The sequence below is a fragment of the Ornithorhynchus anatinus genome, chromosome X5 (assembly GCF_004115215.2).
Source record: "Ornithorhynchus anatinus isolate Pmale09 chromosome X5, mOrnAna1.pri.v4, whole genome shotgun sequence".
Classification (NCBI taxonomy): Eukaryota; Metazoa; Chordata; class Mammalia; order Monotremata; family Ornithorhynchidae; genus Ornithorhynchus; species Ornithorhynchus anatinus.
In genome coordinates, this window is record NC_041753.1 from 28011862 (window position 1) to 28028972 (window position 17111).

The following is a 17111-nucleotide window of genomic DNA, read 5'->3' on the forward strand; positions in this document are numbered from 1 at the left end:
GCACATAGTAAGCGCTTAACAAATACCAACATTATTATTATTATTATTAATAATCACAAACCCTGCCCGCGAGGCACTTCCACCGTCTCATGGGGGAAAAAAGACTCGAAAATAAATTACAGATGGGGTAAGCGGAAGAGAATAAGGATTTGTACAGAGGTACAGTGGGGCTGGGGAGGGGTGACCGTCGAAGCGCTTAGGGACCCAAGTGCGTCGGTGACGCGGAAGGGAGGGGAAATAGGTTGGGGAGATGAGAGGTTAGTCAGGGAAGGCTTCCTGGAGGAGATGTGAATTTAGAAGGGTTTTCAAGACAGGGAGTGTGAAGGTCTGGCAGGAAGGGAAAGGAAGTTCCAGGCAAGAGGGAGGATGCGAGCAAATGGGGGTTTCAGTTCCCACTCACTGGCTTGAATGCTTTAGAAGGAACACGGGAGCCATCTACTGGGTGTCTTCCGGACGACTGGGCTTTAACCAGGCTCAGACCGGCGACCCCGCGGAATGGCTGCGCACCGGAGTCGGCCAGTTAGGAGTAAAGTAGTTGGTAGTAGTTGAGTCCAGGAACCTGGCAGTGAGTTGCCCAATTTACCCAGCATTTCCCTGGAGCACGCCTCTGGAACATTCACGATACCACGGCCCTCCACCCAACCTCCGCTCACTCGGCAGATCACCTGTCCTCGTACCCTGCTCCCGGCCGGTGATAACAGCGGCTGCCGAACCTTCCCGTCCCCCCTCTCCGCAGTGGCCGAACAAAACATCCGGCGGCCGCAGGCTCACCTCCCGACGCGTTCTCGGCCACTCCCAGTTTTCATCCCCATTTTACAGATGAGGTAACTAAGGCCCAGAGAAGTTAAGTCACTTGCCCACGGTTACACAGCGGACACGTGGCAGAGCTGGAATTAGAACCCAGGTCCTTCTGACTCCCGGGCCCATGCTCTATCCGCTAAGCCACGCTGCTTCCCTAAATATTATTTCCGCTGCTCCTGGAAGCCATTGTACTGCAGGTAGAAGATGTGTAGTAGGAATAGTTTAGCCATAGAGTACCCAAAACATGCTGTGTGGTTCAGTGGAAGGAGCACAGGCTCGGGAATCAGAGGTCATGGGTTCCAATTCCGGCTCTGCCACTTGTCACCTGTGTGACTTTGGGCAAGTCACTTCACTTCTCTGTGCCTCAGTTACCTCATCTGTAAAATGTGGATTAAGACCGTGAGCCCCACTGGGACAACCTGATCACCTTGTATCTATCCCGGTGCTTAGAACAGTGCTTGGCACATAGTAAGCGCTAAACAAATACCATCATCGTTATTATTGTTATTACACCACAAACCGAGTTAGGTAAAGCTACCGCTCTCTAGACTTGAAATATAAGTTCAGTAGTTACCTCAGGTAAGAAACTACTTCTCCTGGATGGGGCATTCAGTCTGAAGTGGAATACAGCATTGTTTATTTACCTGGGATTTGTAGACAAATAAGTTATGGATGGAAGATAGTAGCTTTAAGATAGTCGTGCCAGTAAAATTTGAAGTGAATTTTTCACTTGCAGATTGGAATCGCTCTCAAGCCATTAGGACCCGGGAAATTACTTTTCCCATGTTCTAAACTAATTATGGAAAAATAGATTCAGAACTGCTAGCTGTATTTTTCATGTATCTGAAACTTTTACTTTAGATCTCTTTAACTGTCACAGAATTCGAGGTGGCATTTCATTCATTCAGTTGTATTTATTGAGCGCTTACTGTGTGCAGAGCACTGTACTGAGTGCTTGGAAAGTACAGTTCGGCAACAGAGACAATCCCTACCCAACAATGGGCTCACAGTCTAGAAGGGGAGAGATGGACAACAAAACAAGTGGACAGGCATCAATAGTGTCGGTATAAATAGAATTACAGATATATATACATCATTAATAAAATAAAATTTTGGGGTCGGGGTAAGGCATAGATTTAGGAGGCATTGCGGTGTGGATTACATTTTCTCCATCCAGTGGGCCTGTTGTGTGAGTGTGTGTATTTCTAATCTTCTGGTGTCTGTGTTGTTGTAATTTATGTGAACTAATTATAACTTTACATTTTTAAACATTACCTGCTAAAAAGAGTTTATGTGAACTACCTAGAAATGGGAAAAAAAAACCCCAACATCAAATAAGCCATTATTTAGTGGAGGGGAGTAAAAATAGGGTAGGTGAATAAATAGCTTTGCTTTTGCAGAATTTTTTTAATTTCAAATTCCAATGTGCAGGGTAGAAGTGGAAAGCTCTGAAGAGGAGGGATGGAATCAGTGGGATTTGGATGTTCTGAGGCAATTTTTCTGTCTCTGGAAATCCAAATATAGATAGGTTCATAAGTGCTGAGGATAGGAATGAAATATGTAGCTGCTAAGGGGGTGTTAGGTTAACCTGGTTCCTGACAAATACCTTGCTCCCTCTTGAGGAAGCATGTGGTAGCTATTAGGTTAAGGCAGTATCTGATGGTTGAATATTTTGCTAGATCTTATTTAAAATGCAGTTGATGGTTAGTCATTTTTGATTGAGCTGAAATAATGGTGCACCTAAAAAATTCAATGTTTCTTGCTTTGAGAAACAGCGTGGCCCAGTGGATAGAACACGGGCATGGGAGTCGGAAGGACCTGGTTTCTAATTCTGGCTCTGCTACTTGTCTGCTGTGTGACCTTGGGCAATCCCTTCACTATACTGGGCCTTAGTTTCCTCACCTGTAAAATGGGGATTAAGACTGTGATTCCCATGTAGGACAGGGACTGTGTTCAACCTGATGAGCTTGTATCTACCTCAGTGCTTAGTACACCGTCTGGCACATAGGAAGTGGTTAAACACCATAAAAAAAAAAAGGGGGGGGGAACCTAGTTGGACTCCACTTTTTTATAACACATATTGTTAACTATGTATTTTGGGTAGACCATTGGAGGGAATTTAGGGAGTGTTCTTGGACAAAGCTCATCTGTTTTGAAAGAAAATGTTGAGCTGTTGTTGGGCCTTTGCGTGGAGCCCCAGTTGAGGTGTGTGAGAGATAGCTCAGGTTACCAAGATCACTATTCATTCATTCAGTCGTATTTATTGAGCGCTTACTGCATGCAGAGCACCGTACTAAACGTGTGGAAGAGTACAATAGGATTTCCTCCCCACAACGAGCTTACAGTCTAGAGGGGTCCTGATGGAAGCACAGAATCGGCTGGGTTCCAATAACTGTGTTTCCCAGTGTTCAATTTTCCACTCCCATCCAATTCAGCGGCATTCTGGGCTGGCCACAGGTGTGCACCTCGATAGCACTGAAATGGTAATTTGGTGGGAAGGGGACAGATGAGGAAAGAGGGTAGTTTTTTCCTCAGGGTTCTGTAGGAGCCAAATGTAAAGATCACTGCTTGCTTGAGGCTCACTCTCCTTCCCACCCAGACCAGGGTTTAATCTGTAACCCAAGAGACAGTGGGGCTCAGGCAGCAATCCAACATTGCCCAAGTGCTGGGGCAATGATTCATTCAGTTGTCTTTATTGAGCGTTTACTGTGTGCAGAGCACTGTACTATAAGGGCTCGGGAGAGTACAGTTCAACAATAAACGGACACATTCCCTGCCCACAACAAGCTTACAGTCTGGGGGGGGGAGAAAGATATTAATATAAATAATTAAATGACAGATATGGACAAAAGTGCTGTGGAGTTCGGAGGAGGGAAGAACAAAGGGAGCAAGTTAGTGTGAAGCAGAAGGAAGTGGAGTGGGAGAAGAGGAAAGGGGAGGCTTCGTCAGGGAAGGCCTCCCGGAGGAGATGTGCCTTCAACAAGGCCTTGAAAGGGGGGAGATCTAAACAGCATGGCTTAGTGGGTAGAGTACGGGATGGGAATCAGGAGGACATGGGTTTTAATCCTGACTCTGCTGCATGTCTGCTGTGCGACTTTGAGCTAGTCACTTAACTTCTCTGTGCCTCAGTTCCCTCATCTGTAAAATGGGGATTAAGACTGTGAGCTCCTTGTGGGACAGGGACTGTGTCCAATCTGATTATCTCATATCTTCTTAGAAGGTATTTCTCTTTGGTGGGGGGAGAGACCTCTTGAGCCGTGACCACGGTCAGCCTTTCACAGACATGCCAAAATAGTCTCTGATCTGAAAAGAAAAAAAATTGCCCAGGCCTAAAAGAAATTAGGCATTGAGCAAGTAAATCATTTAATTTCCAATTGAACATATTGATTCTTGGCCTAGGTTCTAGCCTTTTTCCAGCCGGGAAATAGGCCTAGGTTGGTGAAACTTTTGTGACTTGGTAATTTTGTAGAAGCAGCATCATCTAGTGGATAGAGCAAGGGCCTTTGAGTCAGAAGGACCTAATTCTGGCTCTGCCACTTATCTGCTGTGTGACCTAGGGCAAGTCATATCACTTTTCTGTGCCTCAGCTCCCTCATCTGTAAAATGGGGATTAAGACTATGAGCCCCAAATGGGACTGGATTGTGTCCAACCTGATTAACTTGTATTTACCACAATGCTTAGTACAGTGCCTGGCACATAGTAAGCGGTTAGCAAATACCATAAGAAAAAAAATCGTGGTCACTCATATTTAGAATCTAGTAGCTTTTAAAAAAGATTTTGGCAAGGGTTTTGGATTTTATAAGAAAGTTCGGATGTTGTTTTTCTAGTGTAAGGAAAGGCAAAGCCCACAAAGGCAAGTATGTTATATCACACGAATGAATAATTTTTTCCTGCGTCAACTATTTTCACTTTTTTTCTTTTAAGATTGCAGCCTCCTACGGAAATATTATCTGTGTTTTTGAACCGGTTAACTTACTGAAAGCAAAGAACAATCCTCGAGCAGTAAGTAATCAACTCTTAGTTTCATATTTTTTGGCAGTTGCTTTACCTGATTTTCTTACAAATCATAGGGCTCCAAAGCTGTATTCTGGAATTCTACGGTTAGTGCTCTTAATTGGTTCCCTGAAAATAGAGCATTAAGCAAAAAATCTCCAAACAAAAGAGCATTTCCCATAGGAAATAATGTAAAGTGCTTTGCTGCATTCCTCAGATGCAAAAACTTTTCCAAAACAATATAAATATATATAAATCTAAATATATTTAAGTAACAAATTTTATATTGAAAGCCACGACACCATTAAGACTATTTCATTTACATGGTCAAGTAATGAATAAATATAACCCAAAATAAGATTATTAATTTGAAAAAAAATTATTTACAATATGTATTTGCTAGGGCTTCCGGGTAGTGGGGGGAGGGGTCCTTTGAGAAACAACGGCTAGTTGTTTCTCTTCATTTTTGATCATCTTGTCACCTGAAGCAGGGCACACGGAAGCTCCTGTACTTGAAGGTGTTAAAGTGGTCGAATCTAGGGCAGATAGGGTCTCGATGGAGCATTGAATCGAAACGAACCAGGGTTCCTTTGCTTCTTGGCCTTTTTTTCTTTTTTGCCATGCAGCTGTTTGTAGCAGTTTGGTACCTGGGGCCAAGCTTCGATGATCAAGGAGCTCTGACCCATGTTCGAATCACTTTCTGAGAAAACGGAACACAGTTTCCTCTGAATCCTTAGAGCCACATTCAAAGTTAAGGTTCTGGCTGGTGCATGTTTATCGTCATCGTTGGCATGGTTCAGGCCGAGCCGTGCCCAAAACAACTCCAGGGCAAGTCTCCCGGGCAGACACGCTTTCCCTCTCCTAACCATCGGTACCAAATGGCAAGGGGCCAAGAAAGTGCTTAAAAAAGTACTACCTTCCTTTCATGGCCAAATATCCGTACAGTCATATTTATCGAGCGCTTACTGTGTGCAGAGCGCTGAACTAAGCACTTGGGAGCGTACACTAGAACGATAAACACACATTCCCTGCCCACAACAAGTTTCCAGGACGAGCGCGGAGACGGTATCATTGTCAGAAACGTCATCTTCAAACCGGAGGAAATGCCAACAACAACGTGGGCATGTCTTCCTCCTGAATTGTCAGCCGATTGATGTTAATCAGATCTCATCGTACCCTTCCTGGTGAGATTCATTCAGTTAGTTCATCCGATGGCGGATTGCTCAAAGTCCTTCTTGAAATGTTGATTTTCAGAGATGGTGGGGATTTCTTTGACGGCCTTTAGGGTCTTGTCAAAACCTTGGCCCACAATCTCTCCACGGTCTTGGTCGCACCCCATTCGTAACTTTGGAAAACTTTCATTTAACATTATTTTTTAAGCATTTCCTTAACAAATTATACTATTGGATAATAATAATAGTATTTGTTAAGCATTTACTATGTGCCAGGTACTGTACAAAGCGTTGGGGTGGATACAAGCCAATCGGGTTGGACAATGTCCCTGTCCCACGCGGGGCTCACATTCTTGATCCCCGTTTTCCAGGTGAGGTAACTGAGCCACAGAGAAGAGAAGTGACTTGCCCAAGGTCACACAGCAGACAAGTGGCGGAGATGGGATTAGAACCCGTGACATTTTGACTCCCAGGCCCATGCTCTGTCCAGTACGCCATGCTGCTGCTCCGTATTACCCACCTGAGCCCGAGTCTTGAACCTCTCAAATCCTCAGCTGCCTTTAAATTCTTCCACAGTACACGCTGAATTTGCCCTTTGATCCAAGTACTAACTACTCATTCTGTATCAGCCATTATCATAGACCTAGCCCTGCTGGATTCAGTTCCAGCCAGTGGTCAAGGTAGACCTACCGAATTCCCTGATTTTCATCTGCATTCTTCATCTCCGACCCTTCCAGAACAAAAGCTTTGCATATGTTGATTTAACGCTTATATGAATTCCGGACACTTTGGCCCATCTAATTTAACCGCAGGACTTAAGCTCTTAGGATTTTTCTTTTTGCTCTTCACGGCCAACAGTAGCTTTGGTGATACACTTTGAGGTCATGATGTACTGTATATACAATATTTAGTTGGTGTCGGAAGGGAGGGTTAACTGCTCAGAGCACGTGTGTGGTAAAACCACAGAGCTGTCGTGAAGTGAGAGCATGCTAGCAAAATACCCGCATTAAGATTCACAGCACTATTGTGGAAGTGTGCTATAAGGAGGGTATACTGGGACACTCCTGTATATCATGAGAGCATTAAAACCTGAAAATTGTCATGGGTTTTTATTCGGACTGATTTCATTAATGGCGATTATTTAAATGGAGCAGCATAGAATAGTAGAAAGAGCATGGGCCTGGTAATCGTCTAGACTGTAAACTCATTATGGGCAGACGGTACAGTCCCAAGTGCTTAGTACTCTGCACTTAGTAAGCGCTCAGTAAATACTGTTGCTTGATATGGTTCTGATCTCAGCTCTGCCACTTGTCTGCTGTGTGACCCTGGGCAGGTCACTTAACTTTTCTGTGCCTCTTATGTACTCGGTAAAATGGGGATTAAGACTGTTAGCCCTGTGTTGGAAAGGGACTCTGTCATACCCGATTTATCTTGTATTTACCCCAGTGCCTGGCACACAGTAAGCACTTAAATACCATAAAAAGGTAGCACACATGTTTAACTATCTCTCTTAAATGACAGGCTCTTCGTTTGGGTCCTGCTAATTCAGTCCATCTCTTAATATCTCATAAAACCTTGAAGATTTAAAACTTTCAAAGTTTGTTTAATGATTGTCAAGAGCCAGGATCTAGTGTTTTGAGCCTTGATTGCCTTGTTTCCCTTCATTGAGCAGCCCCTTTGGCCTTTTCTTCTCACCCTGGTGCAATTTCTAAGATTAGGCTTTCATAGAAGTTTGATTGTTTAGTATAACCACAGAGAAGCTACAATCCTCTCTCCTAGTTGTATAAAAGAGCTGTGAGACAAACAACTGGGGGTTTTCATTTGAAAGAAGAGAAAAGACAAAGGCAATTTATTAAGAGTCTTCCCAGAACCTGAAGGGTGTTACAAAATGGAGGACAATGACTCCACACTCAGGTTACCCAGTAGTGCCTATCTTATTTACTTGGCAGGCAGGACAAATGGAAATGGACCCACAGTCCACTATGAGAACGTTTGGTTACAAATGAGGCAGAATTTCCTAATGGGTTTTTTGAGTCATCCCTCTTTTGAGAAGACGTCTACAGGAGGAAATTTCCTAATCTCTTTTGGGTAATCCATTCTCATGTGTAGAATGGTTCTGTTGGAGATCAGTAGGATGGATTTAAGCCAGGAACTGTGACAACTGCATCTCTTCTCTCTTTGACCGATGGTGCTTTTCTAATCATTGTTTTTCATTTTAGGGATTATTTAACCAGTGGCAGAAAAGCGGCCAATTTGTTCTGGAGTCGATAGCACATAATATTACGTGGGATCCCGCAGGTAAGGAAACAGGGCTACCTGAGAGATTTAACAAACATTTTAATTTTTTTAGGATTATTGGTATTGGGCTATTTGAAAGTTAATTTTAAATAGAAATTTCTCAAAACCGTCTTTCCCCTATTGAATTATAGTTATGATTCAGGAAGCGTACTGGAGTTACCAGCTATTCTATGATCACCTTAAAAAAGCCCCATTAATAGATGCATTATGACTTTTTTCAGCTATTGAAATTAGAAAAGCGGCTAGTAGTGTGTCTTGTTCCCCTGGTGTCTGCAGTGCTGTTAAAGGCACTCTGTTTGCTTGCCCTTAAAATATTCACCTACAGCAAAATCTCAATTGCCTGCTCTAATGAAGCATGCCGTTAGTGCTGATAATGGAAGCAGAATAATTGACTTTCCTACCCATGCTTGGTGAAAATTCTTCCCATAGGGAATTCTCTAATTTGCAGCTCCAGAGGAATTTCTCACTTCTCTCGAATTCATTCCCGCTTGTGGACCATGGGGTTTTCCCCCAACTATTCTCGGACTTTTTCTATCCCCCTTCCTGCTGATTTTCAGGAAAAGCTTAAGAGAGGTGGTGAGTTTGTTGGAATGGAGAATCCCTCACAAGCAGAACAGGGAACACGGCAAGATCGTGGAGGGAGCCGCTCCAAGAGGGTGGAGAAAGCTGTGAATTCCTTTGTGCCCCGGTAGTAATACTTGTATTTTGAAAGCGCTTCCTACATTCAATTCATTCAATAGTATTAATTGAGCGCTTATTATGTGCAGAGCACTCTACTAAGCACTTGGAATGTACAATTAGGCAACAGATAGAGACAATCTCTGCCCAATGATGGGCTCACAGACCAGTCACTGACCTTAGCTCTGGGGTAGGTTCCAGAGAGTATCAGATGGGTCCCTGAATCTGTCCCACATGGGGCTCTCAGCTCTCAGGAAGAACAGATATTTAGTCCCCAATTTACAGATGAGGAGACTGAGGCACAGGGAAGTTTAGTGACTTACCCAAGGTCTCATAACAGATAAGTGCCGCAGCTGGGACTAGAACCCAGGCCCTTGACTTCCAGGTCCGTGCTCTTTTCGCTAGGCCGTGCTGCTTCTGTCTTGGAGGGATGGGGAAGCCCTGAGATCCTAAGGTGGAGAAATGGGGAAACTCCAAATAGACGAGACTGTGGTACATTTTCTTTCCCTCCACCTCTGTCCAGGGAAGGGGCAGAGAGTGGAGAAGCACTTGGAAATGAAAGATAAAAAAATTAGATAATAATAATGTTGGTATTTGTTAAGTGCTTACTATGTGCAGAGCACTGTTCTAAGCGCTGGGGTAGATACAGGGTCATCAGGTTGTCCCACGTGAGGCTCACTGTTAATCCCCATTTTACAGATGAGGTAACTGAGGCACAGAGAAGTTAAGTGATTTGCCCACAGTCACACAGCTGACAAGTGGCAGAGCTGGGAGTTGAACTCATGACCTCTGACTCCGAAGCCCAGGCCCTTTCCACTGAGCCATATTGGAGGGCATACTGTAATGGAATTTTACTTGAAGCGAATTACATCCTGACTGCAATTAGTAAGAAATTGTTGATAGCACCATAGCTTTTTAATTGCCTTTTTCATCCTGGCCAGTTTAACTGTCTCTCTGGTTGTCCTTTGCAAGCTCAAGTTTTGACGGAAGAAATATTAGTTACTTCAGTAACTACTGTATATTCAATTTTATTGTGGAAAATTTCCTTCTCTATGAAATGACTCCTGTTTGGGTTCCTTGAAGCTAGATTTTAGTGAAAAGAGACATGAACTGCCAAGATTGTTGTTGTTGCAAGGGGTTGCAGGAGACCAAGTAAACCTGGTCAAAACAACTTCCTACCGTATTAGGGAGTGAGGTGTCGACTAGTTTAACTCTAATCTCCAACAAACCAAAATCAGTGAGAGAGGCATTATCTATAGAGTGAATCCTTTTTCCTTGGAAGGCCGGACATTGTTTTTAGTGGTTTGTGAAAATGGAGAGCGTGACACTTCAAATAATAATGGCGATTGACATCGTTTTAGGTTTGCTCCTCTTGACTGGTTCCAGTTGTCTGCAGCTCTGGCGCACTGCTCATTTGGAGAAGCCATCCGAGGATGCGAGTCTCGAAAGAACAGATCTTAACTTTGGGGATTGGAGGTGTATTTGGAACTGCAAGTAAGCAGCTCGTTTGGAAATTGAACTAGTGTGTGCAACAGGAATATAGAAATCTAACTTGTATATCCTTTTGAGTCCTCTCTTCCGTAATCTATCCATTGGTTAGGAAATCCTATCTCCTTTCTTGACTGATTTTTTATTTATTTTATTTTTCCATAATGGTTTATTTTAATAAGTTGAATATGAATTCATTTTTTGTATCATCAGTTGATGGTATTTGTTGAGTGTCTACTGAGTGCAAAGCACTGAACTAAGTGCTGGGGAGCGTACAACGGAAGGAAGATGCACTTTACCTGCCCTCAAAGGAGCTTACACTCTAAAGGTGGAGATGGACCAAAAAAAATATTTACAAATAATGGGAGCCGGAGGAAGAACAAGGATGTGACAGCCAGGAGTGTGACTGTTAGGCTGAAATAACTAAATGATTCGATACAGAAGTATTCATATGTAACTACATAATGAGGATAGGAAAAAAAACATAAGTGAACTGGGTGGCTGTCGGATTAAGCTTCCAATCTCAACTTTTACCGAGTTGTGTGCCAGAATGGAAAAACTTTTGGCGACTTAATATTGAGACAGCGACTATCGGTAATCATCCGCTGGAGTGAATTCGCCCAGAGACACCCTTTTACTGCAGCATGAACCGAATGGGACACTAGCTTTAGTTTAGACCCAATTTTCGAGTTCCTGTTCCCACACAGATGCTTTAGAAACGTGCTTACTTGGTTGTGTTTAGCCCTAGCTACATCTCCTGATGGGCTTAGACTCAAACGATGGAGCAGAGGGAGATCTGGACCTGCAACTCCTGCAGCTGAGACCTCTAATCAGCTCAGGCCTAACTAGCCCCATCCCCGAACGGATAGGATGACGTGGAGTGTACATTCCCTAAATCCAAACTAAGAGGAGAGTTTTTGGCCCCGGATCATGGAGCGGATGGAATTGGTGACTCTCACTTAAGCTCAGGCAGCTCCTCAACAGGGGTCCTGTGGGGTGAGGATGTGGCTTCTTTGCTGCTTTGTTCCCTTCCTTTTTCTATTCCCTTGGGTCACTGGGGACAGAACCTGAGCTCTGTGAGTGACTAAGGATACATTGGCGCCATGTTTGGACTCTGAGGTCGCGATTCACTTGCAGTCTCCTCCTCCTCTACATTTAGGTTTTAAGTGAGCGCTCTTGGGTCCACCAGATACTAAAAGGACCCTAGATGTATTAACTGTGTGTTTTAGCTGCAAAAGCAATGGTCCCTTGAGCTCGTGAAAAGTAAATCCTTGTTCTGCAATAAAGAAGAATATTCAACTAGATCTCAGCGTGTGTTCATACATACCTATTTTTCATGGTATTTAAGTGCTCACTATGTGCCAGACATGGGACTAAGCACTAGGGAGGATACAAGCTAATCAAGTTGGACTCGGTCCATGTCCCACATGGAGCTCACAGTCTCAATCTCCATTTTGCAGCTGAAGGAACGGAGGCCCAGAGAAGCCAAGTGACTTGCCCAAGGTCACACGGCAGACAGGTGGCGGAGCCGGGATAGAATCCAGGTCCTTCTGACTCCCGGGCCCGTGCTCTAGCCACTAGGCACCTCTGATTCTGCATATTATGCATATTCTCTGATCCCGAGAGTCCTCATAGTTAGAAAGCATTTAAAAAATGTTTTTCTTAACCCGTTCCAACTTTGTTGTTATTTCTTGTCCTACAATGAATGGGTGGAATCTTACTGGTGTCAAGAAAGTAAAGTACAGTACCCTCTCTCAGGAAGAACCTAAAGTGATTGAGCCAAATTAAGGTGTCATTTAATGGTGTGGAAGAAGTTATTTAGTCGGTAGCTAAATGGACCCTAGTGACTGGAAAGAGTTCCAAAAACTGAACTGTAGACACTCATTTACCAGTAATGGGTTTCCAGATGTAACAAACAGGATTGAGCCCAAATCTCCCATCGAGTGATCTCTCGGGCCCGACCACATACGCTCGGGAGCTCCGCTTGAAGCAGGCTTATTTTGGGCTACTCCCTGCTGTTGCCTCATCCACTCCTACCCATTGAGCAATAGGAAGTAAACTTCAAATACAGCAGGAGAGATTTCAGGTGAGCAGCTGAGGAAGATTCTGTATCGGTCTATGGTATTGATTGAGCACTTACTCTCTGCAGAGCACTGTACTGAGCACTTAGGAGGGTACAGTATAAGAGTTGGTGGACCCGTTCCCTGCCCACGAGCTTACAGTCTGGAGGGGACTGTGGTCTCCATCTTTAGGAATCTCTAAGGAAAGAATAGACAGCCACTTGTGCTAGATGGTTTAGCCATTTAGTTTTGTTGAATCACGGGGCTGGGCCAGATTATTATTATTATTGTAACGTTTCTTCTGTATCAATCATTGGTTTTTATTGAGCGCTTATTATATGCAGAGCACTGTACTAAGCGCTTGGGAGAATACAGTACATAGAATTATCAGACATGTTCTTTGTGGGCAGAGAATGTGTCTGTTTATTGTCATACTCTCCCAAGCGCTTAGTACAGTGCTCTGCACATAGTAAGCAGTCAATAAATGCGATTGAATGAATAGCACGCTTACAGTCTAGAGGGGGAGAGAGATGTAAATCCATATAAATAATATGTGATTTAAAGATACATACGTAAGTGCTGTGGGGTTGGGATGAATATCAAATGCCCACAGATCACAGATCCAAGCACGTAGGTGACGCAGATTCGAGGATTCTATAAAGCAGTTTTTTAGGCGGTGTTGAGGAGATCAGTCGGTGGTATTTATCGAGCGCTTACTGTGTGCAAAGCAGTGTGCTAAGTAGAGACATTTCCTGCCCACCATGAGCGTAGAGTCTAGAGGGGATGTCGGAAGGGAAGGAACAGTGATTGCTGTGATGAAGGGACCTCCAGGAGCGTGTGCCAGAATAGCACACTTGAGCAGAGTAGTGTCTCCCTCCCCAGGTTTTGCGTTTGCCACTAGAGGTAAGCTCCTCCAGTGTCCTTCAGAAGACCCTCTTGCTGAAAGGTGAGTCTTTGCCTTCAACCCGAGCCACGGAGGAGGGGGAGAAAGGCATAATTCTCCCCCTCCCCACTTCCCACGAACAGAAGGTGCCTGGTTTCCAAGTAGTCAGCCTGCAGGCTATCCAGCGGCCCCCACTGCCTAGGAGTCCACCAGCCTCCCCACGCAGTCCACGGAAGACCCTCCCCGTTCTCCCTCTCGTTCGCCAGGAGACGGTAGCCGGGTTCCTAGGCCCACCCTGGATCCCCTCGCCCAGCAGAGAGCCCGGCAGCCTGGAGAGAAAGAGCCTTCCAATGTGGAATTGGCCCATTTCCCTACTGGGGCAACGCAGGTCACCTGCTGGTTTACTCACTTCCTCCTGCCCGGCGGAGGCTAGGCGCCTCTCCCCTCCTTTTCCCCAGGTTTCCTTTTCTCCTTCCCCGGGTCACTTCCCCGCTCTCTCTCTCTCTCTCTCTCTCTCCGCCACTCCCAGATATGCACTCCCTCCTCCAACACAGCCATGCTGCTCCCCTCATTTCCTGCCTTGCCGCATCGGGAGCCTCCTACCTCTTGCCTGCCACCTCGTGCCAGGTTCGGGTGGCAGAGAAGGCTTCCCGGCCTGGAGTTTGGAGGAAACCTTCCAGCTAGACTGGTGGTCAGTCGTCTTGTATCCTCTTCCCAGGTGGTGATTGGCAGAGGGATGTGCGCGTGACTCGCCAATCACTCCACTTCTTTCCTCTTTTCCCACCCTCGCCTTCTCCCTTTTCCAGGAGGGCTGGAGTTGAAGCTTTCAAGCGGGCGATTTTTCTCGGCTGACGGAAAGCTGTCTGGTTTTTTCCCTCCAAGATAGGGCTGGGAGGGGAGGTCTTGGGGGCTGGGTTGGAGGTGGGGGAAGCTCCCTTCTGGGGGACCGATGGACAGAGCAAGGGGAGAGGATCACTTGAGGGGAGGGTCTCCTCTCCCTCCCCACCCCTTGGTCTCTCCCCATTCTCTCTCCTTCCGGGGCTTCCCCCCCCCACTTCCTTTCTACTAGAGGTCTGCCCGCCCTGCCTAGGAGCCACCCGTCAGCTTCTCACTCCTCTGGCGGCTTCCCTTCTCCTGCTTGTAGGTGCCATGGCTTGGACCGCTAAGCCCGCAGCCCGAAATCGCCTCTCAAGCGGATCAAGGCTTTCCAAGGGACCAGACGGAGCGGTAGAAACGCTGCACGGATCGCACCGCTCTGCTGGAGCCGGATGCACCCCCGCCTCCCGTGGGAACCCCGGACGAGGTAAGCCGCTCTGCGCCGACCACAGCGCCAGCTGGCCCCACCCCGGTCCCCCCGGGTGCACCCACAACCTCCGCCTCTGAGCCGACGGAGGCGTCCATGCCGGCGGACACCTCGGCACGACACCCAGTCCACCCGCGGCGAGACCTACTCGAGGGACCCATCGGCTCGGCAGCGGGCCCCCGCCATCCCGCCTCCGCTGGCTCCGGCCTGCTCGGTTGCTTCGCGCGAGGTGGGACCCAGGCCGCGTCCCCGGAGACCTCCTCGGCTTCGGATTCCTCGCGCGGCAAGAGATGCCGGGCACAGACTCCGTCCGCCAGAGATCCGTCCGCCGGAGACTCACCTCCTTCCGCCTCCCTGGCCAGCGGTGAATCGAAGGGGCACGAGGACACCTACCCGCCGACCTCTCGGGCAGATGAGAAACCAACTCTTGATGTTTAGCTCTGTGGAGAAGTCTTAAGAAGGTGAAGAGGGTGGCCTCAAAAGGCCATCTATATGCTCTGGGGCAGGAGTGAGACCCATCCCCACCCTAAGAATTCCAAGCTGGTGGCTTCACCCCAAGATAATGGCACCATTCTCCCCGAGATGAAGGGATCCCACATGGAAACTTTCTGGAAGCCCTCTTAATCCCCCCTTGTACACCCAGGAGAAGCTGCACCTGATACGGAGGGATCTGGAAAAATTCTTGAAGACCCCAGAAGCTGATTGCATTGTTGGAGGTGCAGTGGCGACTGAGAGAAAACCCCACTCTGTGTCTCCGAATGCAGCACTGGACACCACGTCCAAAGCGCTGGAGCAGTCCTCTCTCCGGGTCTGCCGTGCTGTGTGCAGAGCGGCCAGAGTAGTGAGCTGCCTCGTCTAAATCACTCGATCCCATGAAGGCTGTGGGCCGAATCAATGAGCGGTCTACCCAAGGACTCTCTCCCGGGAGTCGGATTGATTGTTGGGCGTGGATTAAACCCAAGTGTTTTCTGGTGTCAGGGCCTAAAAAGTCTCCGTGATGTACTCCATCTCTTGAGCTCAGAATGCTTGGTCGTGCCTGTTAACTTCTGAAGACATTCCAACATCAGGCCAGGTGGTCCAGGGAAGTAAACAGCTTGTATTCCGCCAAGGTGTGCAATCTGTCCTTCGGAACGATCCGATCGGGAAGAAAGCCTAAAGGACTTCAGAGGCCACGCCGCCCCCCGGCAACCACAGACACCAGGAGTAGCCTGATCACAGGAATCGTGAAATCATCTACTGCAGGGAACAGGGATTTTTCTGACCAGAATCGTGGTAGAAGGCACCCAGTGAGGAAAAACAATATGGATTCCACTATTCCAGAAACAGGAAAAAAACCCATCGGCCTGGACTGGCGACGGAAGAAAAGATATTTGGCATCCACTGATTGCGCATGCAGATCCTGCCCTGAAAATGCACCACTAGGGGAAAGACTCCAAAGATTCACGAACAGGTGGTTACTCGTAACCAACGGAAGGATCACTGACCTTGTTACAAATGATTATCTTTGGAAAGTCACCTCAAAACCACTGGAGAACCCCCAACTCTACAGGGTCATCAGGACAAATCTGAGAGATGTGAAGGTCTGGCTAGACAAAAGTGTCATGGTCCCCATTGCCAGAAACGCAAGAGGGCGAGGAATTCAACTCCTGCTTCTTCCTTGACTTCCTTCCCCTGCTTTTCCCCACCTTTCCAGATCTGGAGATTGAAGCCCCTCCTGGTCATCAGGAAAGCTAAATTTTTGTAGTTGAATAAAGAAAGTTGGTCTCCCTCTGGATGATCTTCCACTTCTTGCAATGAGAGATGGGATTTGTGCCCTGGCCCTTAAGAATCCGTCTCATCATTAGCACGATTGTCATCAGCAGTGGCATTTATTGAGGACCTCATGTATGCAGAATTACTGTATTCAGCTTTTGGGAGAAACACAGCAGAGTTGCTTTCAATCTAATGGGGGAAGACAACAGAAAATACATTTACCCAATATACAGTAGGCTCAAGAGCACAGATTCAATTGATAGAAACACAAATAATCAATCAGTCGTATTTATTGAGCGCTTACCGTGTGCAGAGCATTGGGCTAAGCGCTTGGGAGAGCACAACACAACGGAGTTGGTAGGCACATTCCCTGCCCACAATGAGCTTAAAGTCTAGAGGACTGAAAAAGATAACAACTAAAGAAATATCCCCATCCTGATCCATAGCCAACATCTCGGATTCCGAGGAGGGACGCCGCCCTCCCTCCTGATTCAGAGGTCTACTTTTGGAACCAACTCTGATCCCTTGGGTAGTCACCAAATACTTGATTGCCGTGGAGGCCTGGCTGACAGAAAGGCAAATCTGGATATTCCCATACCTGGATGGACTGGGGTCATCAAGAGTCAGTCCCGAAAGGACTTTGACCTGATCGTGGTCCGTGAGCCCGTTTGAGACGGGGACC

The 17111-nt window shown here is 46.5% G+C and overlaps 1 protein-coding gene across 3 annotated transcripts in view; it reads left to right on the forward strand.

Moving 5' to 3' along the window:
• Nucleotides 1-17111, forward strand: part of DMXL1 (Dmx like 1) — a 153342-nt gene that overhangs the window by 30766 nt on the left and 105465 nt on the right. For 2 of the 3 annotated variants that reach the window (XM_029056093.2, XM_029056092.2), the window contains exons 3-5: nt 4727-4804; nt 8187-8265; nt 10305-10437. In XM_029056093.2, coding sequence (XP_028911926.1) covers nt 4727-4804; nt 8187-8265; nt 10305-10437 — 290 coding nt within the window. Of the gene's footprint in view, nt 1-4726; nt 4805-8186; nt 8266-10304; nt 10438-14560; nt 14678-17111 lie in introns of those variants that run through there. The other variant, XM_039910825.1, reaches the window with a different exon arrangement.